The sequence below is a fragment of the Chanodichthys erythropterus genome, chromosome 7 (genome assembly GCF_024489055.1).
Source record: "Chanodichthys erythropterus isolate Z2021 chromosome 7, ASM2448905v1, whole genome shotgun sequence".
Lineage (NCBI taxonomy): Eukaryota > Metazoa > Chordata > Actinopteri > Cypriniformes > Xenocyprididae > Chanodichthys > Chanodichthys erythropterus.
Genome location: NC_090227.1, coordinates 42,860,527 through 42,888,184, shown reverse-complemented (window position 1 = coordinate 42,888,184; position 27,658 = coordinate 42,860,527). Strand labels below are relative to the sequence as shown.

At 34.4% G+C, this 27,658-nt stretch overlaps 1 protein-coding gene across 4 annotated transcripts in view; it reads right to left on the bottom strand.

Moving 5' to 3' along the window:
- Nucleotides 1-27,658, bottom strand: part of LOC137023483 (transcription initiation factor TFIID subunit 4) — a 113,886-nt gene that overhangs the window by 23,848 nt on the left and 62,380 nt on the right. For 2 of the 4 annotated variants that reach the window (XM_067390652.1, XM_067390653.1), the window contains one exon: nt 12,814-12,936. In XM_067390652.1, the coding sequence (XP_067246753.1) occupies nt 12,814-12,936 (123 nt within the window). Of the gene's footprint in view, nt 1-7,353; nt 8,110-12,813; nt 12,937-27,658 lie in introns of those variants that run through there. The other 2 variants (XR_010895544.1, XM_067390654.1) reach the window with 2 other exon arrangements.

Below are 27,658 nucleotides of genomic sequence, written 5' to 3'. Positions count from 1 at the left end.
TCGAGAGAGCGCCGACTCTAAATACATTTCCGAAGGATGATGGGAAGTAGATCCTGGGGTGAATTACACCCGAATGGATTCAGATTCCAGTCATATTCGCTTCAAAAGACTCAATGGCCTCTAGTGCAGCGTACAAACAACCAGCGTTAAACACAAACGACTGAAACAGACGCACGGCGCTGGTGTTCGTGGGAATCTCACGAAAACATATCAGGGTTGAAATTTCACCACAAAATAAAAGACATTAAGACCTTAAGAAAATAAAGCAAATATGAGGACCATTAAGATGGATTATGTCAATTAAATACATCCATATGCATGAATAATGTAATGCATATGGAGGTTTACTTTTGAGTAATTTATTATAATATAATAATTTATTTATTATACTCAATGGTGATTCGCTACTGTAATAAGTTTTTTTTTTTACTTTATTACAGTAAAATGACTGCAATTAAATGTTTTTCTATTTAAGTCAGAAATTGTTTCAATCATTTTCATTATAAATTAAAGGAAGTACAACAAATACTGTCGTGATGTATGAATACTTTACAATTTAAATAATATGTTTTGTATATATAGTATTTTTCATTTTTTAATTTATATCAAAATAATGTCACAATGAAAAATTATTAATTGCAAATGGAATTTTTTTTTGTTTTCTTTCCTGTGTTGATATACACTATTATTCGAAAGTTTAGGTTCGCTATGATTTTATTTTATTTTTTTTAAGAAATGTATACTTTTATTCAGTAAAAGTGCATTAAATCGATCAAAAGTGTCAGCAAAGACATTTATAATGTATAATATAAAAGATTTCTAAGATTTTCCACAAAAATCTGAAGCAGCACAACTGTTTTCAACATTGATAAAAATCAGAAATGTTTCTTCATCATCAAATCATCATATTAGAATGATTTCTGAAGCATCATGTGACACTGAAGACTGGAGTAATGATGCTGAAAATTCAGCTTTGATCACTGGATATAAATTACACTTTACTATATATTCACATAGAAAACAACTGATTTATATTCTAATAATATTTCACAATTTTTACTGTATTTTTGATCAAATACATGCAGCCTTGGTGCATAAGAGATGTCTTTCAAAAACATAAAAAATCTTAACACAAAACTTTTGAAAAGTGTATTTCGTATTGAAAGAGCTTTTTTGTGCCTTTAAAAAAAAAAAAAATAAATAAATAATAGCCAATAAACTTCAGGTATTTTGGATTTTGGGGTGAAATGTGTCCCGGACATGTTCGTGACAGGTTTCATTTGCACCCACATTGCGTTAATACTAATCTCTGATTCATAGCTGGAAAGATGATGTATTCCCAGACAAGCGTGGGTCGGGCAGTGGGAATGTATCAGCAGGATATCCCATCATCCCTGACCAGCAGCTTCCAGATTTGGCTCTGGTTGCCAAAGCGTCTCCATGGCAAAACTGCAGTGAAATTCATTCTTCACAAACTTAATTATATCTAGATTAACAAGGGAGGTAATTAATTTCTTTAAGATGAGTATCTGTACCTCCCCTCAGGCTCAACTTTGTTGTCAAAACTGTATATTTAACCATTTTCTTAGTGCAAAGTTTCACTAGAAGCAATATGGAGAATCCCAGAGTTTGCAGGCTTGAATATTAGTACAGATTTGTGGTTATATATATATATATATATATATATATATATATTTAGAGAGAGAGAGAGAGAGAGAGCCTTAGAATTACATTTTAATTTATATTCCATCTTATGTTACCAAAAAGACTCAACAAGAGATTTTTTCATACGTGTCAAAATTAACATGGTCTCTTATCCTTCCTATTGCATGGTTTTTCATCTTGACATACTATACAAAACACCAATATATTATTAAGCATGATGTAGCTGACCCATCCAAACTGGCGACCCTCCAGGCGGGATACAGAGCGCTATTGTCCGGACCCTTCCGTAGGCCAGCTCTACAGGACCACAGGGAAAACTGTGGCACTAAACAGCCTTTTCCTCTGTGATGTATAGCGCCTTCAACTTCTCTCTTCCTCAGCAAACCCTCTTGGGCCGCACGGAAACCACTGAGGGCGTTTTACACGGATGTGAGGTGTTTTTAACAGAGCTGAACCTTCAAACCAATGCAGCCAAGAAACAGAAACGGAGAGGAAATCTACTGCTCTGTGAACATGAATGAAAATATGTACACAAACGGTGGAATATATGACTCGGACGGAGAGTTCGGGAAACACGTGACAAAAACATCAGTGAATAAATGGGCGCCGATGGTTTTTATTTCGTATGATTATTCCTGAATATTGTTTATTTAATGCTGACTGTTGGTTTACGGCTGTTGGATTCACATGGATCGGGTGGGTGTGGTGCAGCTGGCTGGAACAAACTCATGCACTAAAAAACAATAAAGAAAAACATATCCGAATGAAATGAGTCATGTAAGGAAGTTATCTCTGACAGGAGTGCGTGTCGACGCAGGTCAGTGTGTGGAAAACCAACGCACAGACGTTACTTTATCGAGTCTCAAATCACTGACCAGCATGAAGCCTTAAACAGATCTGAACCGCACACGTGCCAACACACTCTGTGTATATTCCCATCTTCTTGTGGTTACTGAAATCACCATCATGTTAAAAATCCACAAGCATTATCTGTCGTCGCTGTGCGTGAAATGGTAATTGTACTGTTGTTTGCAAAAACCTCATAAACATTTGCAGACAGATGCAAACAAACATGTCAAACATGAATCGTGAGGTGGGTTCAGCCGTGACATATTTCAGTATGGATTTGTCTGGTTTTTATTTAGAAGGAAGTTATGTATTTGTTCACTTTCTCTAAAAACGAGATTGCAAATGACATACTCACATGTTCTTACGTCTGTCTGCTTTTTACAGTAATATTCCAATATGTAAGTGTGTGTATGTGTGTATATAATTGTTTTAATTGTTCGTAGTGTTTACTGAGCTCCAATACAGAATTGTACATGCTTCAATCATTTATATAAATAAAAATAATATTAATATGCGTATGCATATGAAGGTGTGCAGTGGTATCTGACACCAAGATTTTAGCTGCAGATCCTTTAAGCCCTGTAAGTTGTGAGGTGGAGCCTCCATGGATCGGACTTGTTTGTTCAGCACATCCCACAGATGCTCGATTGGATTGAGATCTGGGGAATTTGGAGGCCATTCAACACCTCAAACTAGTAACCACCCAGAATACCATAGAAACACCCTGGCAACCGCCTAAACACCTAACAACGCCCTAGCGACCACCCAGAAAACCCTAGAAACACCCTGGCAACTACGCAAACACCAAGCAACACCATGGCAACCACCTAAACACCTACAAATGCCCTAGCAACCACCCAGACTACCCTAGAAACACCCTGGCAACAATCCAAACACCTAACAACACCCTAGTGACCATCCTAGAAACACCTTGGCAACCACCAAAACAGCTAGCAACACCCTAGCATCCACCCAAAATACCCTAGAAACACCCTGCCAAACACCCTAGAAAACATCTAGAATTCCCTAGGAAAGCCCTGGTAACAGCCCAAACAGCATATGACAGTGAGTTTTGCATCGTAAACAACAATTACATTTTCTTTAGAAAATATAAAAACTAGTTGCAATATTAATTTTACTCTCATCTACTGAATAACTTTCAAAAATCCCTCCTGACAACTAGTGTACGTGGTCTGCAACAATGCTTAGGTAGGTGGTACGTGTCAAAGTACAACACCCTAGTAACCACCCAGAATACCATGGAAACACCCTGGCAACCATCTAAACACCTAACAACGCCCTAGCGACCACCCAGATAACCCTAGAAACAGCCTGGCAACTATGCAAACACCAAGCAAAACCCTGGCAACCACCTAAACACCAACAAATGCCCTAGCAACCACCCAAAATACCCTAGAAATACTCTCGCAATCCCCCAAACATCTATCAGACTACCCTAGAAACACCCTGGCAACAACCCAAACACCTAACAACACCCTAGTGACCATCCTAGAAACACCTTGGCAACCACCAAAACAGCTTGCAACACCCTAGCATCCACCCAAAATACCCTAGAAACACCCTGCCAAACACCCTAGAAAACACCCTAGTAACCACCCAGAATACCATAGAAACACCCTGGCAACCGCCTAAACACCTAACAACGCCCTAGCGACCACCCAGAAAACCCTAGAAACACCTTGGCAACTACACAAACACCTAACAACACCCTAGTGACCAACCAGAATGCCCTAGAAACACCTTGGCAACAACCAAAACAGCTATCAACACCCTAGTATCCACCCAAAATACCCTAGAAACACCCTGCCAAACACCCTAGAAAACATCTAGAATTCCCTAGGAAAGCCCTGGCAACAGCCCAAACATCATAATGACGGTGAGTTTTGCATCGTAAGCAACACTTACATTTTCTTTAGAAAATATAAAAACAAGTTGCAATATTAATTTTACTCTCATCTACTGAATAACATTCAAAAATTCCTCCTGACAACTAGTGTACACGGTCTGCAACAATGCTTAGGTAGGTGGTACGTTTCAAAGTAACATCCACATGGATGGCAGGACCCAAGGTTTCCCAGCAGAACATTGCCCAAAGCATCACACTGCCTCCGCCAGCTCGCCTTCTTCCCATAGTGCATCCTGGTGCCATGTGTTCCCCAGGTAAGCGACGCACGTGATATAAAAGAAAACGTGATTCTTCAGACCTGGCCTTCTTCCATTGCTCCGTGGTCCAGTTCTGATGCTCACGTGTCCACTGTTGGCTCTTTCAGCGGTGGACAGGGGTCAGCATGGGCACCCTGACTGGTCTGCGGCTCCATACACAACAAACTGATGCACTGTGCATTCTGACACCTTTCTATCAGAACCAGCATTAACTTCTTGAGCAATTTGAGCTACAGTAGTATCTACTATATATATATAAAATGTAAAAAGAGCTCAGTAAAAGCACAGTGTACTGAATAAACGCAGAGGTCAAACACAGACTGTGGTTCCTGTGACCGTGTCCCTTCACCAGCCTTTTAGCCAGGCTACAAAATGAAACGGCTCGCCAAGCAACGTCAAAGAACACACATACACACACACATATACATATACACACACCCGTGGCCTTCCTGTTTGTCTGGCTGAAAGATCTGCCCGCGTTTACTCAGGCTGGGAAAGATGGGAGGAGAAGAAAAAGACAAGCGAGGATACAGAAAGGCTGGATGGAAGGAAAGGCTGCTCACTCCAAGTTGGGATTGATTTACTTCATTAACCAAGATTACAAGTTTAACTTACAAACCAGAGGTCAAAAATTCTCATTAACAAGAGGACCGTGGAGAACCGCGGGGCTTGGAGACCATTCTTATTACTGACTACACATTTCAATCTGTCTTTGATGTTCATGTCTGCTTTTCTCTCTTTCTACCATCCAATTTTTTGGCAGGGAGGTTGATTTTAATTGTAGCTATAGAACAAGAGCAGAGTTTGCCTGTAAGCCTGCCTGCACATCTGTAGTGAGAGCATTTTTAGTGATACTGGGCGCAGTCCATCGCCCGGGGCGCATTTTAATGGTTCCACCCCCCTTTCATTCCCGGCTCGGATTGTTTTCCACGTGATTCCTGTTAATTTAGCTGGAGGAAAGGGCATCAGTTTTCCTTGTGCTTTTCCCCTCTGTTTCTCTCTCTCTTGCTCTCAGTCTTTCCCTACTTCTACCTTTTTCTGATCTACAACCCTAAAAGAAAAAGGTGACACATTTAAATGAAAAAGGTGACTAGATCTTCCCTGTTTTGCTCTCTTCCTGTAAGCCTCCACTGTGATTAATTTCTCTACACAGCAATAATTAGTGTGTTTGCCAAGTTGAGCATCACTATTACTATTACTCATATGGAGAGTTTGCAGTTTAAAATCACTAATTAGTCAAAAATAACTATTAACTTTGCTGTATATGTGTGTTGTCCTGCAATACTGGTGCTTCATGAATGAATGAATGCTTCCCTCAAATCATTTGTTGTGCTGTTACTTTCCTAAGTGATCAGATGCACCATTTTCACCTGCTGGACAACCACTTGACAACCATCCAAACACCCTAGAAACACCTAGCAATACCCAAAAAACCCTAGAAAAACCCTGGCAACAGCCTAAACACCTAGAAATGCCCTAATAACCAACCATAATACACTAGAAACACCCTGGCAACCGTGCATACACCTAGCAACACCCTAGTAACCACCCAGAATATCCTAGAAACACACTGGAAACTATGCATACACCTAGCAACACACTAGTTACCACCCAGAATATCCTAGAAACACCCTGGCAACTATGCATACACCTAGCAACACACTAGTAACCACCAAGAATATCCTAGAAGCACCCTGGCAACTATGCATACACCTAGCAACACACTAGTAACCACCTAGACTATCCTAGAAACACCCTGGCAACTATGCATACACCTAGCAACACACTAGTAACCACCCAGAATACCCTAGAAACACCCTGGCAACAATGCATACACCTAGCAACACACTAGTAACCACCAAGAATACCCTTGAAACACCCTGACAACTATGCATACAACTAGCAACACCCTAGTAACCACCCAGAATACCGAGAAACACCCTGGCAACCACCTAAACACCTAGAAATGCCCTAGTAACCACCTAGAATACCCTTAAAACAGAAATGCCATAGTAATCACCCAAAAAACCCTAGAAAAACCCTGGCAACTATGCAAACACCAAGCAACACCCCGTCAACAGCCTAAACACCTAGAAATGCCCTAATAACCAACCATAATACACTAGAAACACCCTGGCAACTATGCATACACCTAGCAGCACCCTAGTATCCACTCTGAATACCCTAACAACGCCCTAGCTACCATCCAGAAAACCCTAGAAACACCCTGGTACCTATGCAAACACTAAGCAACACTCTAGTAAACACACAGAATACCCTGGAAACACCCTGGCAACCACTTAAACACCTACAAATGCCCTAGCAACCACCCAGAATACCCTAGAAACACCCTGACAACCCCCCAAACATCTAGCAGAATACCCTACAAACACCCTGGCAACCACCCAAACACCTAACAACACCCTAGTGACCACCCTAGAATACCCTAGAAACACCCTGGCAACCACAAAAACAGCTAGCAACACCCTAGCATCCACCCAGAATACCCTAGAAACACCTAGAATTCCCTAGGAAAGCCCTGGCAACGACCCAAACAGCATAATGACAGTGAGTTTTGCACCGTAAGTAACACTTACATTTTCTTGCAATATTGGTTTCTGTCATCTACTGAATAACATTCAGAAATCCCTCCTGACAACTAGTGATGCAGTGAGTCTGAAAGCTTGTGTGATATCAGTGATGATGTGAAAGCAAACAGTGTGAACACTAACACACATTTTACTGTAATCAACTCCATAACCTTTCACAGATCCATTTTGGAGTTACAAAGCAGGTCAAAGTAAAACACATGTTGAACTGTTACTTATCGTCAAGGAAATTACATCATATTTTTGGTGGCTCATTTCCTGCACCTGTGAATTTAACGGCACATACTCAATCACTCACTCACTCTAACTCATTTACACGTTCTTTTTCTTGTTACGTCCCACACAGCATCTTTGTGCTGAACTTCAAAAGCTTGTGTGTGCGCTGAGAGCGAAAGGAAAGAGTTTGTTACTGTGGCTCCTGCCTGAACAATGACCCCAAGCGAGGGCCAGTTAGGGGCCCCTGTCTCCCTCTCTCTAATCTATCCCTCGGAGCGCTGTAAGGCCTCTTTGTTTGCTCTCTCCGGCTCAGGATGAAGACAGACTTTACGCTCAACATGGGCTATCAGGTTCAGCCCCAAGGCCATCTGCAGCCTGGCCAGACGAGAGGAGAGGAGGGGTGAAGGAGGAGAAAGAAACACCCACAGCCGCCCTGCCACCAGCACTACCTGATTTCAGTCACACACACGCTCTGACGGGGTGTTTCAGGGTAACCCACAGGACAGAAACATCACAAATGAGATCTCTGTAAAGGAGTAGTTCACCCAAAAGTGAAGAAATCCTCATGTCGATCTCATCATGTCTTCTGTGAAACATAAAAGGAGAAGTTATGAAGAATATTACAGCGAACATACAGTGACGAGGAGCTGTCATACTTCAAAAAGCACAAAAAGTATCATTAAATTATCATCAAACTATCATAAAAGACCCCATAATCTCAACAATGTGCTCAGATTTGTCAAAGTCTAATCAAAAGTAAAAAATCTCAAACATTTCTTATCAAATTTTCTCAAGAACAAATGCGCTGTATACTCTTAGGCCTACTATATGACAACCATTGACTCATTTGTGTGTGTTTTTTAAGAATTGTAGGACAAACATCTGAGATAAACTTAAAACATAAATAAAAATATATTGGTTATGTATGCAACCATCGTTCCCTGAAGGAGGGAATGGAGATGTTACATCAGAACAGTCTGACAAATGGGGTCTCGCCTGTAATTTTTATTAGTTTTTATATATATATCTATATCTATATCTATATATCTATATCCAGGGTTTGATTTGTGAAAAAAACAGGGGGGGATGTTTTTGAAAAGATAGAAAATGCAAAATCAATCGGTAGTTATTAATAGAATAACGAGACACAACGCTCTACATTCAATCGCGTTTGGTCCCATTTGATCACAGTGCATAGCTACACATACAAACTTTTAGTCCAAAAGTCTGCACATTTGAAGAAATGCACGTTTACCTCAGATTTCATTAGATATAAGAAGGGCCGTATGCAGAGTTACATAATTACCGAGGTGAGAAAATGTTGTTTGTTAGGGGGGTACAGAGGCATGCTCCTCTGAGAAAATTTAGATTTCCCTGGTGTACATATGTGCATTTTTAAGACATTTTAAGGCCAACAAATTGGATAACAATAGCTTTAAACCATGTCAACAAATACATGCATGCGGTTTTGAGGCAGCTTTAATCGCATGTTTGGTAATTTCATGACTTAACTTACAACAGAACAACGACGTTCATTGCTCATAGTTTCTTTTGCGCTTTATTTAAGCTATAATAAAGTAATTATGCAGCGCGCGCCGGCGCATTTGCGCATGCAATTCTTGAGTGCGCGCCATATTTAAAAAAAATATTAAAATATTATAAAATATTAAAAAACATTTAAATATATATATATAAATATGTATATATAGTTTTTAATATTTTTTATTATTTTTTTAATAATATTTTAGTTTATTCAAGTTAAAGTTTATTTTAATGTTTTTTTTATGGTTTTAGCTTTAGTAACTCTAATAACCCTGCCTTAAACCACATCTCTCTCATTGCTCCCTCTCAGTTTTGGTGGGTGTTTCCAGACACTGAGAGGCTTTTGTTTGGGATTAACGCTGCAGAACAGAGTCCGGATACTGCGACAATCAGAGGACCCCGAGTGAAGCGGTGCAGCTCACCCTGAGCTCGCGCCCCACGGCACATTCACGCGCAGATGAAATCTCTGCCGAGCCCCAGAGTGAAACTCGGAGAAGGCCGGAATACGGCGGCGCTGCCGTAGCCCGCAGCCACTCCGTGACCCCCTTAGAAAAGTCACATTCACTTTGCTCTGGAGAAAGCAGAGAAAATGCCCCAGGGCGGCACACAGCCCCAGCCGAAATGAAGAAATGAGGGGAGGTGAAAATAAAGTGAAAATAAGTTAAAATTCTTCCCTCCATCTATCCTGCCTTTCCATTCTCTTCTTTCGTGATCATGAGAGGTGGTCAGATTACTGCGGAAAAACACCCTACAATTAAACACAGAAACACACTAAACAGCTACAGTAAGACCATTACCAAAAGCACTGAATAATTATTATATTCATAAAGCCCTTTAGCTACGACTAGAAACTACTGTTCAAAAGATGCATTAAATTGATTAAAAGTGACAGTAAATACATTTATGTTCTGTTCTTTTGAACTTTCTATTCTTCAAGTATCCTGAAAAATAAAATTTATGGCGGTTTCCAGAAAATCTGAAGCAGCACAACTGTTTCCAACATTGATAATAATCAGAAATGTTTCTTGAGCTGCAAATGATCATATTAGAATGATTTCTGAAGGATCATGTGACACTGAAGACTGGAGTAATGATGCTGAAATTCAGCTTTGATCACTGGATATAAATTATAATTTACAATATATTCATATAGAAAACAGTTACATTAAATTGTAATAATTTTTCACTATTTTTACTGTATTTTTGATCAAATAAATACAGCCTTGGAGACTTCTTCTTTCAAAAGCATTAAAAAATTGTATCAACCCCAAACTTTTGAACGAATATATCATGAATTTACAGTATATTTTAAAGTATATCCTGATAAATTTTTACTAGATCACAAGACAAAATACAGATTTGTAGTGATTTTTCTGCACCAGCGATGATTTAGATGTGCCACATTAAAAACAAAAAGGTTCGCACTTACTAAATCAATTATTCTGGGTTTCATATGAGTAATTATTTGATCATTTTGCAGAGACCTGTTTTTAATTTGACATTAAACAGTCTTTTTCTGTTCAAAAGAGCGAAATTAAGGCAACTCTAAATGCGGTAAAACACCAAAAGGAGGGTGAATGCAGCATTTCATGGTTCTTCTTGACGTTAGAGCGGATACAGTAAAGTGAAAGAGGTCAGGATGGTGTTCACGGAGCAGAAGTAACGCATTTATTTAGTTAGCCCTGCTTTCACTGAGGTTGTGTTGCACTGCTGGATCTTCTGTCCTTAGCAAACACACACACATACACCAATGAGAAGATGACATTCACAAAGTGTTTTTTTCTGGTTTATCGTATTCAAACATTAGTCAAAATCCTTGAGGGAATATGAACAGGCCCTCTGACGGCAAGAGCAAAGCTAAACATTCACCAGATGCAGCTAAACCCAATGACTTCATGTACAACACCATGTCGAGGAAATATAATAGTGGCGTTTCTGCATGTCTCCAGTGCGCACGGCGTAATCCTGCGTAATGCAGAGCAGAGCTGGTAGCCATATGTGGAGCGGCACTGAGATCTGCATCTAAACAACAGCGTTAGACGCTCACGGAGGACAGACGTGCAGTGAGTCCCGTTTAATGCTCGGGGAAACTGGACAAATGTTGCAGGGAAAATGCTCTGCGGTTTATTTTTCCTCAGGAAAAAGACCAATGCTCGCCCACAATGCAACAAGTCAACATCAAACCCTGTAGCGATAGCCGAGAGTACGACATAAAATAACAAACACTGCATCAAGATCAGCCATTAAAGGCTGGTCGATACAGCTAAAAAAATAATTGCAAAAAAATAGTCTTGTTTTACAGTACAAATATCTAAACATTTTTAAAACAAGATACATTTACTTGAGAAGCAAAATTACTTAAATTAAGTCTTGTTTGCTGAAAAATGTATCAAAATTAAGTGTTCAAGAATGTTTAGATATTTGTACTGGGGAAAAAAGACAAAAAAACTGAGGAAAAAAAATCATATTTTGCAGTGTTAAGGTTTCTGACACTATATTGATATTTATGCATTTGCTTTGAACTAGCTGAAAATTTTGATTTTTTTTTAACAATAATGTCAACCAAGCCATTATTACCAACTAGATTCAAAATTATTCATTTTGAGGATTTAAAATACTTAAAGGCACATTTTCCACACTGTTTCTGGAGACAAATGAATCAGTTTAGAGTTTTGAATCAACTCAGTTTAAATTGATTCACTCAAATGAATCAAACTTAAAAAAATCTCTCACAAATCATCAAAGCAAGATAAATTACAAAACTAGTCTAATGACGGCCTTTAAAAAGTCCAATAAAAGAACCTTAGAATCATTGTATAATCAATTACTTATATATTGACTGCAAAATCCTGAATATATCGAAAATATCAGATACATCAACCAGCCCTAATGTTCATTGAGGCTGGTTGATATCTTGATTTTTTTCAAGGTTTTTGGCAATATTCAATATTCTTGATATTTATGTTTGCTCTGAAGATTTTTTTTTGTTTTGTTCAATCAGAGGAAATACTGTAAAAATAATCAAGGCATGTTTTCCACACTGATAACTGAGGAAAACGAATCGCTGAAGAGTTCTGAATCAATTCAAAGAAAATAACAATTGATTTCAATTGATTCACTCAAATGAATCAAACTTTCTGATTCTCTCACAAAACAAGGAAAGATAAACTGCACCATGATCAGCATAATATCTCTTAAGGTTGGTCGATGCAGCTAAAAATATATCTTGATTTATTTTAAGGTTTCTGACACAATTCAATATATCTTGATAATTATGCATTTGCTTTGAAATAGCTGAAAATGTAGGTTTTCTTGCTCAATCAGAGATAATTTCAACCAAGCCATTATAGCCAAGTGTATTCAAAATGATTAATGTGAAAATTAATATACTGTAAAAATCTAGTGAAAAAGTTTTCCACACTGTTTCTGGAAAACAAACTGTGAATCATTCAAGGGTTTGGAATTGACTCACTCAAATGAATCAAACTTACTGATTCTCTCACAAAGCAAGAAAAGATCAATTAAAAAACTAGTCTAATGACACAAAGTCAAATAAAAGTTCATTAGAATAACTGAAATAATCACAACGTTGTTTAATTTAAATTGACAGCAAAATCCTGAATATATTGTGAAAATCGATCAGCCTTAATATACAGTATTTGGGAGAATCAGTTTTAACTGAATAATACAATTTCAATTCATATCTCAGATTGCCATTGAACACACTCATTTCGAGATCAGTTCATACCTCGACGCCTGTGGTTGTAGCTCCCGGTGAGTCCACCTTGCGTTTTTTCCGAGGGCCGATGGCGGCGAGTGCCGTCAGATTGGCGTCTCGTTGTCTCATTTGGGCGAGTTCCTGCTGCTGCATCTGAAACCAGAAACAACATCATATCACAACTGTGACCTATGAAAGGTAACGGCACCGGAGACAATGCCACATCACATGGACGAGATCTGGACATGAATCATCCATTGACTAACAATGGAAACAGTGGAAAGTGCTGGGTAAGTTAGTAGTTCACTGTATGAATCAGTGTGAGCTGCACAAAATGATCAAGAGACTATTTTAAAACGTAATGTCACATGGGACATCCTACTGTCTCATGGACCTACAGACACACGAAACAGTCCACAAGGTTACATCAAGTGAGTCATTTGAGTCAAAATCAAGTCTTGCCATCCATTTTATTAATACCCTTGGGCACTGGGCAGCTCTTTCTAGGAAAGGGAAAAGAATGAAATCTTCACACAATTTTCCAAGCTTCCATTTCTACAATCAAACAATAAAAGTGACAAAGATTGTATCATTAATTGTCCTTCTTGAGCTGAAATCAGCTGTATTTCATTAGTCTATCAACATCAAACCAACCCATCCATCAGTGTCTTCAACCTCAAAACCTTTTAAAAGGTAGTTAGAGTGTATAGCTTGTTTCCACCGTGGAATAAAAAAATAAAAGATGTAAACTTGCAATTACATCGTAAACAGAATCTCACAATTCTCACTTTTTTCTTACTTTTGCGAGGTTACATCTTATGGAGCCTGCAAATGACATGCGGACAATAAACATATATCAAAGAAATGGTTAAGAATTTGTTCCCTTGTTTTAGTTAAAACAAAATTAGTACAAAATGGACACAATTTAGTAAAACAAGAAAACAAATTCTTATATAAATGTATGGGTCAATGACATGACGGGTCATTGTTTTTGTCCAAAGGCCTTAATAATAATAAAAAACAAAGATATGACATCCAAAGTATGTAAGGTAGTACAACTAGATCTCTTTTATTGAATCCAAAAGGTTTTAATTATATTTTGCTACATATAAAGGTATTTTAAAGATTTTGAAGTGTCAAAATGTCCAAAGGCCAATACAGCCATTTAATTTGTGATTAAAATATCTTAAAATGTAATAAATGTATATATTTTTTATTCTCTCATGATTGTATAACATCATATATCAACATAGTGCAAAATGTTATTAAAATTATGTGTAGAAGTCGTTGCTTTGTTATGAGAAAAAATGTCCGGAAAGATTAATTTCACTGATGTAATTCGGAGCAACCGATATAAAGGGACCATTTTGGACAAATTAATGTGATCAATATCATGTGACAGGATGTGACATCATTCAGACACCTGCAAAGGGCCACATGGTCATGAATAAAAGTAACTAACTCTCTTTTAACTATATGAAAATTTCATGTTTTCACTTGCTCATACGCATGTCTCGAAACATCAGGTCATTTGGTGCAACCGCTATAAAACATGGAAAATGATGTATTATTTTAAAAACTTGTACTAAATATAAAATGTTTGATTGTCATTTTTCTAGATATCAGCCTGTTAGCATTGTTTGAAAATATAGTCATTCGGTGTAACCAAAATTTTGGTTAAACTGAATGACTTTTTTGGTGACACATTTTGTCCATCTTGTAAAAAATGACAAAAGCAGTGTTAATTGGTTATAAAAACTACATAATCTCATTGTTAACACTTAATAAAACTTCAAAATTAATTATATCTCCATTATGTTTTTTTACACTTTTAAAAACCTTATTCGTCAATGACACACACACACACACACATACATATATATATATATATATAGGGCTGTCAACAGTTTACATTTTTTTATCTAATAAATTATATGATGTGGCGATTACTTAATCTAATTAATCACAAATTAAACGCATATCAAATTACCCTCAAAAGACATCACAAAAGTAGTTTCAGAAAGAAATATTTGATTTGATTAAGCATAGAATTTATTACACATAAACTTTTGGACCATGAGGTTGAGTAAATGATGACTGAATTTTAAGTAAATGTCTTAATGATTAAGACTCATTGAGTCATTCATTCATTCGATTCATTCAAACAGCTGATTCATTTCAGAGTGAAGTAAATGGCTCTCTTTATGAATGATCCATTGAATCATTGGTTCACACGACTCGTTCAAAACACAGATTCAGAAATGAAATGCCGCTGTGTTGCTTGGAGATGAACAGTTATGCTTCGTCTTTATATTTTCGAAATGTCAGATGACCTATGTAGGTCTGGGGCGGGGCAAGTGTGTTAAATGCGTTAAGAATTTTAATGCGTTATTTTTTACCGTGATTAATTAATCTAATTAACATGTTAAATCGACAGCCTTAATATATTATTATATATAAAAACTCTTCATATATGTATATATGAAGAGTTTGGTTCCAAAACGCAATAAACGGCATTTTCAAAAAATCGAGTTTCCAGCAAAATCAGTATTGTATCTGGTCGGTATTGAAAGGTCATATATTAATTTTGTGCAAAATGCGATATCCGTCTTGTTATTCTATCATGTTTTCTTCCTTTCTTCCCAAAATGTGACAAACGCCAGTCTCCTTTTTTCTGCAAAACGCGATATATCCGCTCAACCAATCACAGCGCATCGTTCAACGCACTGTAAAGGCTTTTTTAAAAGCTGTTTTTAATACCAATGTACTCGGCAAATGTGTTTATTTAACCATGCGGTGTATAACATTAAAAAGATGACCATTTTGGGAGCGACGGCTGAATGTATTTTTAGTAAAATGCCTGAATATAAGATAAATATTGGCTAAGTTTAGACTCTGTCATATATGTGAATCAACTTACTTTGTTGTGTATTTTCAATTTGAAAACTGACTTTTATATTGATGGATTAATTGCATTTTGAAAATAAAAGTGTCATGAATTTATTGCATTTTGGGGAAAAATAATAAGTTTTTATAATAAACTTTTTAAAATCAAAATGTAGATTTGAATTTTTCATGTTTTTATATCCAAAAGATGCCATGTGAAAGTTTGAAACAGAAAATAGTGGTTTTCATCTTGCCACTTTCTTGGTAAACATAATGCCTTTTTACTCAAATTAATCAAAATGGAATTATAGCGTTAAACTCTTCATATATATATATATATTTTTTTTTTTTTTTTCCTTTGATTTTAGAGCAAATGCGAATACAAAAAGTATATTTCCCATTCACCGCTACAGAATGCCTTTTTACTCAAATTAATAAAAATGGAGTTATAGCATTAAACTCTTCATATATATATATATATATATATATATATATATATATATATATATATATATATATATATATATATATATATATATATATATATATATATATATATATATATATATATATATATATATATATATGAAGAGTTTAACGCTATAACTCCATTTTTATTAATTTTATTAATTAATTTTGCATTTGCTCTAAAATCAAAGGAAAAAAAAAAAAATATATATATATATATATATATATATATTTTTTTTTTTTTTATTTGATTTTAGAGCAAATGCAAATACAAAAAGTATATTTCCCATTCACCGCTACAGAAGTTTACCCAACTATAATAACTTCTGCTTTTGAGAATATGAAAAGTAAAAAAAAAAAAAAAAAAAAAATACTCTTAGGTCATTGTGACATCTCACAATTCTATAAAAAAAAAATGGAATTGTGAGATATAAACGCAGAATTGCGAGGAAAAGGTCAGAATTGTGAGATAAAAAGTTGCAATTACCTTTTTATTCCATGGCAGAAATAAGCTTCCATAGTTTAGAGGCATTTAGGTGTGAATATAAATGTGTGTGTGTGTGTGTGTGTGTGTGTGTGTGTGTGTGTGTGTGTGTGTGTGTGTGTGTGTGTGTGTGTGTGTGTGTGTGTGTGTGTGTGTGTGTGTGTGTGTGTGTGTGTGTGTCAGCTCACACGCTCTGATGTGATTTTTCACTTTGTGAAGTGTAAGAGGGCCCAGTGGCGCCTCAGGTAATGTCACGGTTTCCTGCGGGGCAGCCTCGCTCACAGAAGCCTTTCTGAGGACGTGTTGGAGCCTGAGGCCACGCACACACACACACACACACACACACACAGAGAGACATACACAGCCACATATGGCCTCACACACACACGGCCGTCACAGTCTGTCTGCAGTGAGGGAGTGAACCGCCCTGTGCCCGCTGGTGTTGAGAGAGAAAGAGAGAGAGACTGTGTGTTTGTTGCTAAACTGAATGAGGGCAATCAATGCAATCTTTCATGCAGTCAGTTCTGTGTGTGTATGTGTGTGAAGATCAGAGAGAACTGTGTTGTTGCCCTCAAAATGGCGTGTTATAAAGATTGCTTTGGTTTTCAACAGCCAGTCCAAATTGTGTCTGTAGACAGTGAGTCTGGGGTGTCAGATGCCCGTTAGGATGCTGTCCGTCACATGTGGGAAAAACACAAAGGAAAGTACATGTGGGATCAACGAACCTTACGACACCCTGAAAAATCACCTTCAGGCGTCACTTTAGAGTAAAGGTATAAAACAGTCACATGTGAGACTACTGCGGTCTTCTTCTCGGGGTGAACGTCTCCGATTGCTCTCCATTCAATCTCATCTAGAATATGCATTTGAGATATTAAGGAACAGTTGGACAAAAAATTAAATTTCTCATGACGTAGTATGACTTTCTGTCCTCCATGACACACGAAACAAGATGTTTAGCAGAACTCTTTTCCTTACAGTGAAAGTGGAGGATGACCAGAGGCTGATGAGCTTATTATAGGATTAAACAAACCAATAAAGACATATAAATATAGCAATAGTACTATTGTACAGTGAAATAATTCATAGATATTATTTAAATACTAAATACTAAATTTAAATAGTATTTTATAAAGTATAAAAATAAACAGACCAATAAATACTATTGTACTTTAAAATAAATTGAGTTTTGATCATTATTATTATTATTATTTAAATATTATTAAGATATTATGGTTTTATATAATATAATAAAATATAATAAAAATATAATATAAAAATAATATATATATAAAAAATATAATAAAAATAAACAGATCAAAAATACTATTGTACATTCAAATAAATGATTAGTTTTTAATACTACTACTAATTATTATTAATATCTATATTTTATTTTGATTTTATCAAAATCTAGAAAAAATTAAAAATATTACTACAGTAATAATACTATTGTACTATACAAAAAGTGTTTATAAATAATAATAATAATAATAATAATAATATAATAATACATATTATTATTATATCTACATTATAAAATGTACTGTAAAATAAATTAATAATAATTTAAATTAAAGTTATTTATAATAATAATAGTTATATAAATATTATTGTTTAATAATATGTTTAAAAATAAAAAGAAATATATAAAAAATACTATTGCACTTTAAAATATTGTTTTTAGTTTTTACTATATTATACTAATATTAATAATCATAAATTAGTATTATTTTAATGCTTATATTTTATTTTTATTTTATTAAAAATAAATATTTACTATAGTAATAATAATAATAATAATAATACTATTGTGCTATCATATCATTATTATTATTATTTGATACAATTATAAAATTATTTAATTATTATTATTTATATTACATGATTTACATGATATTACATTACAATTATACTATTGTACACACACATATATATATATATATATATATATATATATATATACACACTATAAAATAAAAATGTAGTTTTTTTTATTATTAATAATAATAATAATAATTTAAAGCAAGCACATCCCTGGTATGGATATGACACATGTTTGTTGTCACTGTCCACTTTCATGCCAAACATCTCCTTGAGTGTTTCACTGAAAGAAGAAACTAAGTTAGGATGTAGATTTTTGGGTGAACCGCTCCAGTAAACCCTCGGCCTGGCATTCACTCAGTGCTTGGACCATCTCCACCGCAGGACCGCTATCACCGCACATATCAGCACATCATCCCGCTGACCCCTGAGATAATCCCATTCCACCCACAGCCCACGATGCCCCACTCCAGGATCGGAGCGCCGCCATGTCTGCACAGCAGTTGGCACCAGACTCTGTGCCGCTCCACGCCTGCAGCAACTGCCGGAGTCTCAGATTTATGGCGTTCTGATAAATGCAGGTCCCAGTGTGCCATCTGTGGTGCCAGCTCTCCGAGCGGACGCCATTACAGACGAATCACCCACATGTACCAGAGAGAACGAGGGGGGAGGAGATCATAGCTCAACTATGTGTAGAGTTAGTTAACCGCCGCGCTCATTACAGGGGACAAATTTAGAGAAATATTCATATGAATTATTTTGGCTAACTGCTAATATATTCTCAGTGCTGCTTCAAAAATAAATGTTTAATATTTGGCTGATTGTAGAAATGGTAATTGCTCTCAGCGTTAAGTAAAACTTACAGAAGTTTTGCATGTCGTAATTACGCTCATCACAAGAATAATTAACACAATGTTCACTGCTGTCGGTGCGAGAAGTTTTTATTACCTAAACTTACTTATTTCATCTTGTGTAACCTTTCAACAAGAACTACAGCATCAGAAACGAGACGATAACCTTTAGCAGCGTTTGCACACAAATCACTCCATCCTGTGAGATGATCGATATCTTTAAGTTCGGTTCTTTTAGACCTGCTGAATTACAGCTGAAGCTGTGCTCCGTCACTCCTGCTCTCTGATTACTTACAAAGGTCAACACGAGGACAACAGTCATGTGATTACATGTAAATACTGTAACGAAAAATATCACGGCAAACTAAACTGTGTACAAAACATCTATCTATCTATCTATCTATCTATCTATCTATCTATCTATCTATCTATCTATCTATCTATCTATCTATCTATCTATCTATCTATCTATCTATCTATCTATCTATCTATCTATCTATCTATCTATCTATCTATCTATCTACCTACCTACCTATCTACCTATCTATCTACCTGTCTGACCATCTATCTATCTATCTATCTATCTATCTATCTATCTATCTATCTATCTATCTATCTATCTATCTATCTATCTATCTATCTATCTATCTATCTATCTATCTATCTATCTATCTATCTATCTATCTATCTATCTATCTATCTATCTATCTATCTATCTATCTACCTACCTACCTATCTACCTATCTATCTACCTGTCTGACCATCTATCTATCTATCTATCTATCTATCTATCTATCTATCTATCTATCTATCTATCTATCTATCTATCTATCTATCTATCTATCTATCTATCTATCTATCTATCTATCTATCTATCTATCTATCTATCTACCTACCTACCTATCTACCTATCTATCTACCTGTCTGACCATCTATCTATCTATCTATCTATCTATCTATCTATCTATCTATCTATCTACCTACCTACCTATCTACCTATCTATCTACCTGTCTGACCATCTATCTATCTATCTATCTATCTATCTATCTATCTATCTATCTATCTATCTATCTATCTATCTATCTATCTATCTATCTATCTATCTATCTATCTATCTATCTATCTATCTATCTACCTACCTACCTATCTACCTATCTATCTACCTGTCTGACCATCTATCTATCTATCTATCTATCTATCTATCTATCTATCTATCTATCTATCTATCTATCTATCTATCTATCTATCTATCTATCTATCTATCGGATAGATGTCGGACGGACAGACAGACGGACGGACGGACGGACGGACGGATGGATGGATGGACGGATGGATGGATAGACGGACAGATGGACGGACAGATAGATAGATAGATAGACAGATAGATAGATAGATAGACTGTCCGTCCATCTGTCCATCCGTCCGTCCGTCCGTCTATCTATCTATCTATCTATCTATCTATCTATCTATCTATCTATCTATCTATCTATCTATCTATCTATCTATCTATCTATCTATCTATCTATCTATCTATCTATCTATCTATCTATCTATCTATCTATCTATCCACCCGTCCATCTGTCCATCGTCAGACTCAATAGCCGTCCATCCTGAATCTCATCTCCTCATCTCCAGCTCACGTGTGTTTCTCTTCACATAAAGCACATGCGGCTGAAGATACAAGCTCTGTTTATCACGATGGCCAAACCTGCCCGTCTCTATCAGCCCTGCAAAACCTTCTGTTCCCCCACAGGCCACGGCCCACGGCGCCGCACACACTCTCATGCGGACAGATGTCTGTGCCGGAGCGGAACGGTTTGGGGGGGTCTTTCACTGGGCAACAGTGAGGTTCAGTAACACCGAAGTCTGGAACATAAAGGACCAGCAGGGGGCAAAATCTGCCCCCTCACCCCCCGCCCCAGGACACTGAGCACTGTTCTGCTATTCCTTTAAAAGCCAAATTCTTCACATTTTTCCAAAAATAAAAAAAATCTACAAATATAGCAACAAATTCACAAATATTAAACTTTAAAAATATTATTATATAACAAAATAAACCATAATAATAATTAAAATAATTGTTTTTTTTTAAATATACCTTTTTATCAAAAATAATTTTTAATATTAATAAAAAACTTAACCTAAAGACAACATAAAAAGTAACTAACAACAATACAACATATTTATTAGGGAAACAAAATATTCTGTGGAAAATAATTTAGGACAGGTCTTCATTTTATAAATAATTTCATTGGATCACCAATTTTATAATAGAAAATATTATTGCTTAATATTATTTTCCCCAAACATGCATCCTTGATGATATCATCAGAACAGAAAAGTCACTTCAGAAGCAGAAAAAAATACATTTTCGTGATTAATTATGACGACAAACATATTTTTCATTAGAATAACGTGCACTGATGAAACGTTCATGTTAGGAAAAATGATCTAAGAAAGATTTTATGTTGGCTTTAAATATCAATATTTAACATGAGATATTTTTGATATTTTCCATATCAGATAATTGTCATTAAAATAAAACATGGTTGTGTTTCGAAAGTCAGACAATGAATTGAAAGGATTTAGAACTAGAATTCAGAACTAAACTGATTAAAAGAAGAAATTTAAATAAAAATGTGTGCCGCCTAATGACATTGCAGGTTAGAGTCTTCAAAGCAAGAATTCGGAGCAATTTTTGAGCAGTTAATGAGCAGACGCAGTTAGAGCCATTATCAGTTCACAGTAACGTGTAAATCATTGATCTGTCTGACATGTCACATGCACTGACCTCAGGGTCAAACAGAGCTCGACATGCTGACCTCAGGAGTAACACACTGAAGATCAATACACTAAAACCACCGAGAACGACTGAAGTTTGTGCGGAGAGAAAGATCTGCAGTTCAAGCCAAACCCCAATTACACAAACACCTCAGGCATCCCCAGGGGCCGGGCTCATTATGAGGTCACTTCCTGCTCTTCAAGCACCATTCATATTCAACAGAAGCACAGGCATGTGTGCACCGTTTGACTTTGGATGGTATCCATTTTTAATTATTGCTGGTGTTATTAACTTAATAGCAGGAAAAAAGAAAAAGAAAAACAAGAAAAACATAGTAACAAATCCACAAATTATTAGCCTATTAGAATAATAATAATAATAAATTAAAAATATAAATTTAAAATAGTAATGATAAATAAAAACATTAAAATAATATTTAATAATAATAAATAGTAAATGTAAATTAAAAATAATAATTAAAATATTTAGTAATGAATTCACAAATATTAACCTATTAAAATAATAATAATAATAATAATAATAATAATAATAAAAACATTACAATAATATTAAAGTAAAAATAAAAATAAATCTAAATAAAAAATATTAAAATATATAGTAACAAATCCACAAATATTAACTTATTAAAATAATAATAAAAACAAATAAAAATTTAATTAAAATAATAATAAATGTAAATTAAAAAAATAATTAAAATATATAGTAACAAATACACAAATATTAACTTATTAAAATAATAATAATAATAATAAAAACAACATTAAAATAATATTTCATTAAAAATAATAATAAATGTAAATTTAAAAAGATTAATTAAATATATAGTAACAAATACACAAATTATTAACCTATAATAATAATAATAATAATAATAATAAATTAATTAATTAAAATAATATTTAATTAGAAATAATAATAAATGTAAATTAAAAATAATAATTAAAATATATAGTAATGAATTCACAAATATTAACCTATTAAAATAATAATAATAATAATAATAAAAACATTAAAATAATACTTTATTAAAAATAATAATACATCTAAATAAAAAATAATTAAAATATATAGTAACAAATCCACAAATATTAACTTATTAAAATAATAATAATAATAATAATAATAATAATAAAAACATTAAAATAATATTTATTAAAAATAATAATAAATGTAAATTTAAAAAGATTAATTAAAATATATAGTAAAACATCCACAAATATTAATTTATTAAAATAATAATAATAAAACATTAAAATAATATTTAATTAAAAATAATAATAAATGTAAAAACAAATATTAAAAAATGTAATTAAAAATGTAACCCAAAGGCAACATAAAACAGTGTTGAACTGGAGAGCACAGTGTGTCGGCATTAGCAGAGAAGGGTTCACGGTGTTATTTGAAGGGGAATTTCAGAATAAGCAAGAGGAGATCATTAAAAATCCTGCTTATCTAAGTAGAAAATTTCCATCTTTTGTGTCACCAGTGCTTGGGCAAGCAGTCTTTTCCCCTCTCAACCTCTTTCTTCCGCAAGTGCGGCTCCGACGTCACCTTCTATTGATCAGGTGTAATTTGCATCTGTGGCAGATGAACAGAGTCGTGTGCGCACCGAAAGGACGGCGCCGATGATTTATTCATTTTCGAATCAAAAAGCAAAAGGATCTTCAGAGAAGGAGAGACTGCGGGCGTTGAAGAAGAGCCCTCTCGTTCTCTGGATCTCTCGTTTTCCCCCGCAGAGCCCCGGGGCCGATGGTGTGCAAGTCCTTCTAATTAACAAGGTGAATCATGCTGCCGCTCTCTAATTAGCCAACACGACAATCTAATGGAAACATGCGGACGGGGCTGGCACACTTTGAAGGCCCTCTCTCAAAACTCTCTCTCTCCAAACCATCTTTCTTTCTCTCGCTCAGGCCTTTCCCACAAACGCTCCAGGGCGAGGGGGGAATGTGAGGCAGAGGCCGTGTGCACCGTCTTGCTCCTCGAGCCAAGAGGTGTAAAGGGTCAGAGGTCACGCTGGAAGTGTCCGGCATTGGAAGCACCGAAGCTGAACATCACCTCAGAATGTTCACTAATCAGCATTAAAGGCAGGAAACTTAAAAATCTGAATTTTATCAATGGAATAGAATCAATAATTTTTTTTATATATTATATTTTCTTTTTTTATCATTACAAAAATGAAAAATAAAATTAATAAAATAAGTAATTCATCAACAGAATTTCATGTTGTCTTATATTAGCCTATATAAAAATGAATTTGTAATATATATTTGCAAATATATTTTCATTTAATTTTGCCATTATTTTAGAAAAGCAAAATATTTTTTTGCATATATTAAGGGAATTTCTGTGTTAATCATTTATTAAATCAAGTGTTATTAAATTGTCAATAAGAAGAAAAGAAGGAATCTGTTAAGTAAAAATTATAAAATTAACATAATTTCATGTTATTATATTATATTATATTATATTATATTATATTATATTATATTATATTATATTATATTATATTATATTATATTATATTATATTATATTATTTTATATAAATTAATTTTTAAATATACTTTCATTTATTTTACCATTATTCTATAAAAGCAAAATCATTTTTTATAATAAAACTTATTCATGAAACATGCACAGGAATTTCTGTGTAAATTGCGTGTAAAATCTTTTCTAGAGTACATAAATTGTCGCATCAATGCGACATGCAAAATAAATATCATTCTGAGTCATGCATAAACCATGCTTATGTAAATATGATTTATGATTTACATAGAAATTCCGTCCACTTGTGTTTCATGAATGATGTTAGTTACTGCATAAACATGATCAGAAACAAAAGATGACTTCAATTAGGAGGATAGCTCTGATCTATAGTAAGAAATATATATAACGAATGCCCTCTTAATATACAGTATAATGAACAAAATTATAAAATTCATTAAATTACACTACCGTTTAAAAGTTTGGGGTCAGATTTGTTTATTTTTTTAAAGAAATTAATGCTTTCCTTCAGCAAGGATTCATTAAACTGATCAAAAGTGACAGTAAAGACATTAATAACAATGCAAAAGATTGTTTCTTGAGCATCAAATCATCATATTAGAATGATTTCTGAAGGATCATGTGACACTGAAGACTGGAGTAATGATGCTTAAAATTCAGCTTTGATCACTGGATATAAATTACATTTTACAATATATTCACATAGAAAACAGTTATTTTAAATTGTAATAATATTTCAAATTTTGACTGTATTTTTGATCAAATAAATTCAGCTTTAATCACAGGAATAAATTATATTTTACAATATATTTACATAGAAAACAGCTATTTTAAATTATAATAATATTTCACAATTTTTACTGTATTTTTGATCAAATAAATTCGGCTTTAGTCACAGGAATAAATTATATTTTACAATATATTTACATAGGAAACAGCTATTTTAAATAGTAATAATATTTCACATTTTTACTGTATTTTTGATCAAATAAATTCAGCTTTAATCACAGGAATAAATTACATTTTACTATATATTCACATAGAAAATAGCTATTTTAAATTGTAATAATATTTCACAATTTTTAGTGTATTTTTGATCAAATAAATTCAACTTTGATCAGAGGAATAAATTACATTTTACTATATATTCACATAGAAAACCGTTATTTTAAATTGGAATAATATTTCACATTTTTACTGTATTTTTGATCAAATAAATTCAGCTTTAATCACAGGAATAAATTATATTTTACAATATATTTACATAGAAAACAGCTATTTTAAATTATAATAATATTTCACAATTTTTACTGTATTTTTGATCAAATAAATTCGGCTTTAGTCACAGGAATAAATTATATTTTACAATATATTTACATAGGAAACAGCTATTTTAAATAGTAATAATATTTCACATTTTTACTGTATTTTTGATCAAATAAATTCAGCTTTAATCACAGGAATAAATTACATTTTACTATATATTCACATAGAAAATAGCTATTTTAAATTGTAATAATATTTCACAATTTTTACTGTATTTTTGATCAAATAAATTCAACTTTGATCAGAGGAATAAATTACATTTTACTATATATTCACATAGAAAACCGTTATTTTAAATTGGAATAATATTTCACATTTTTACTGTATTTTTGATCAAATAAATTCAGCTTTAATCACAGGAATAAATTACATTTTACTATATATTCACATAGAAAATAGCTATTTTAAATTGTAATAATATTTCACAATTTGTACTGTATTTTTGATCAAATAAATGCAGCCTTGGTGAGCAGAAGAGACCTCAAACTTTTGAACAATAGTGTATAAAATTATGAAATGCATAGCAATTGATTGCTATTATTTGTAAACACATAAAAGTCACTTCATCTCAAACGGATGGGGAAAATAAGTAGTTGTTAAAGTGATCTGATATTATTATGTTGGTAATCTCTAAAGATCACCTGAAGTGTCTATGAAGTGAACTGGACAGAGGGGTCGCTGTCTGGAGTGCGTTTTTCTAACACTGACCCTTTCATCTCTCTGTTCATTGTGTCCCATTCGCCTCCTTTCATTGTGTTGTTCTCTGTTACTCAGACCCAAAAGAGTAGCTCTTCATTCCCGATTCCCCTGCTGCTAACATCCCAAGGAGATCCACGTACAAAGAGAAAAGACCTCCTAAAGGCGGCCACACACACACACACACACACTCGGGCCTTTCGCTGTTCAGATTCCTCGCCATCTCGCTCACAGGCAAAAATCTCGCTTTGTGTTGTTCTTTCTCTCATTACGGCACTTTGTAATAATATTCACAAACACACAGGAACACCAAAGGTATTTTTAAAGCTTGCTTTTCTTCTCCGCTTCTTTTTTCCCCCCATTCCTTCTTTCTTACGTCTGAAATTTGACTTCAGGAATTTTAAGGATGAAACAAGCAACCACAAAGAGGAAAATAAAAACAGATTCAGGACAGACGTTACATCTTTTGTCTTGGTGAAGGACTTTGCTGTGAAATTTTGTATACCTTAAAAATCAGAATCTGAGATTAAGACCAAATGTATCTCAAATGTTTCTCCTAGACAGCAATGAGATTGAGAGCAAATGAAGAAGACGTTTGCCAAAGATTCCTGCTTTTCATCTTGAAAAAAAGACCTCAATGATCTCAAAAGTGCTTCATTAGAGTTTCTCAATCTGTGCAAACTCTGCTAAAATGAATTCACATATTTCTCATCAAATTCCACCCATGATCTGAGCTTCTACACACATTAAAGGAGTCCTTGATTATGATTTCACTTTTTAAACTTTAGTTAGTGTGTAATGTTGCTGTTTGATCATAAACAACATCTGCAAAGTTACAACACTCAAAGTTCAATGCAAAGGGAAACTACAACGAGCTTTTTCACGGGTTGGTGACATCACAAACCCTAAAGTTCAGTAGCCCCACCCACTGATTCGAGAATGACAAGTAGTAATAGGTAAATAACAGAGGTGGCGCTAACACTGGATCGAGCAACTAAGCTCAACAAGCAACTTGTGCATTTCCAGGTTGCT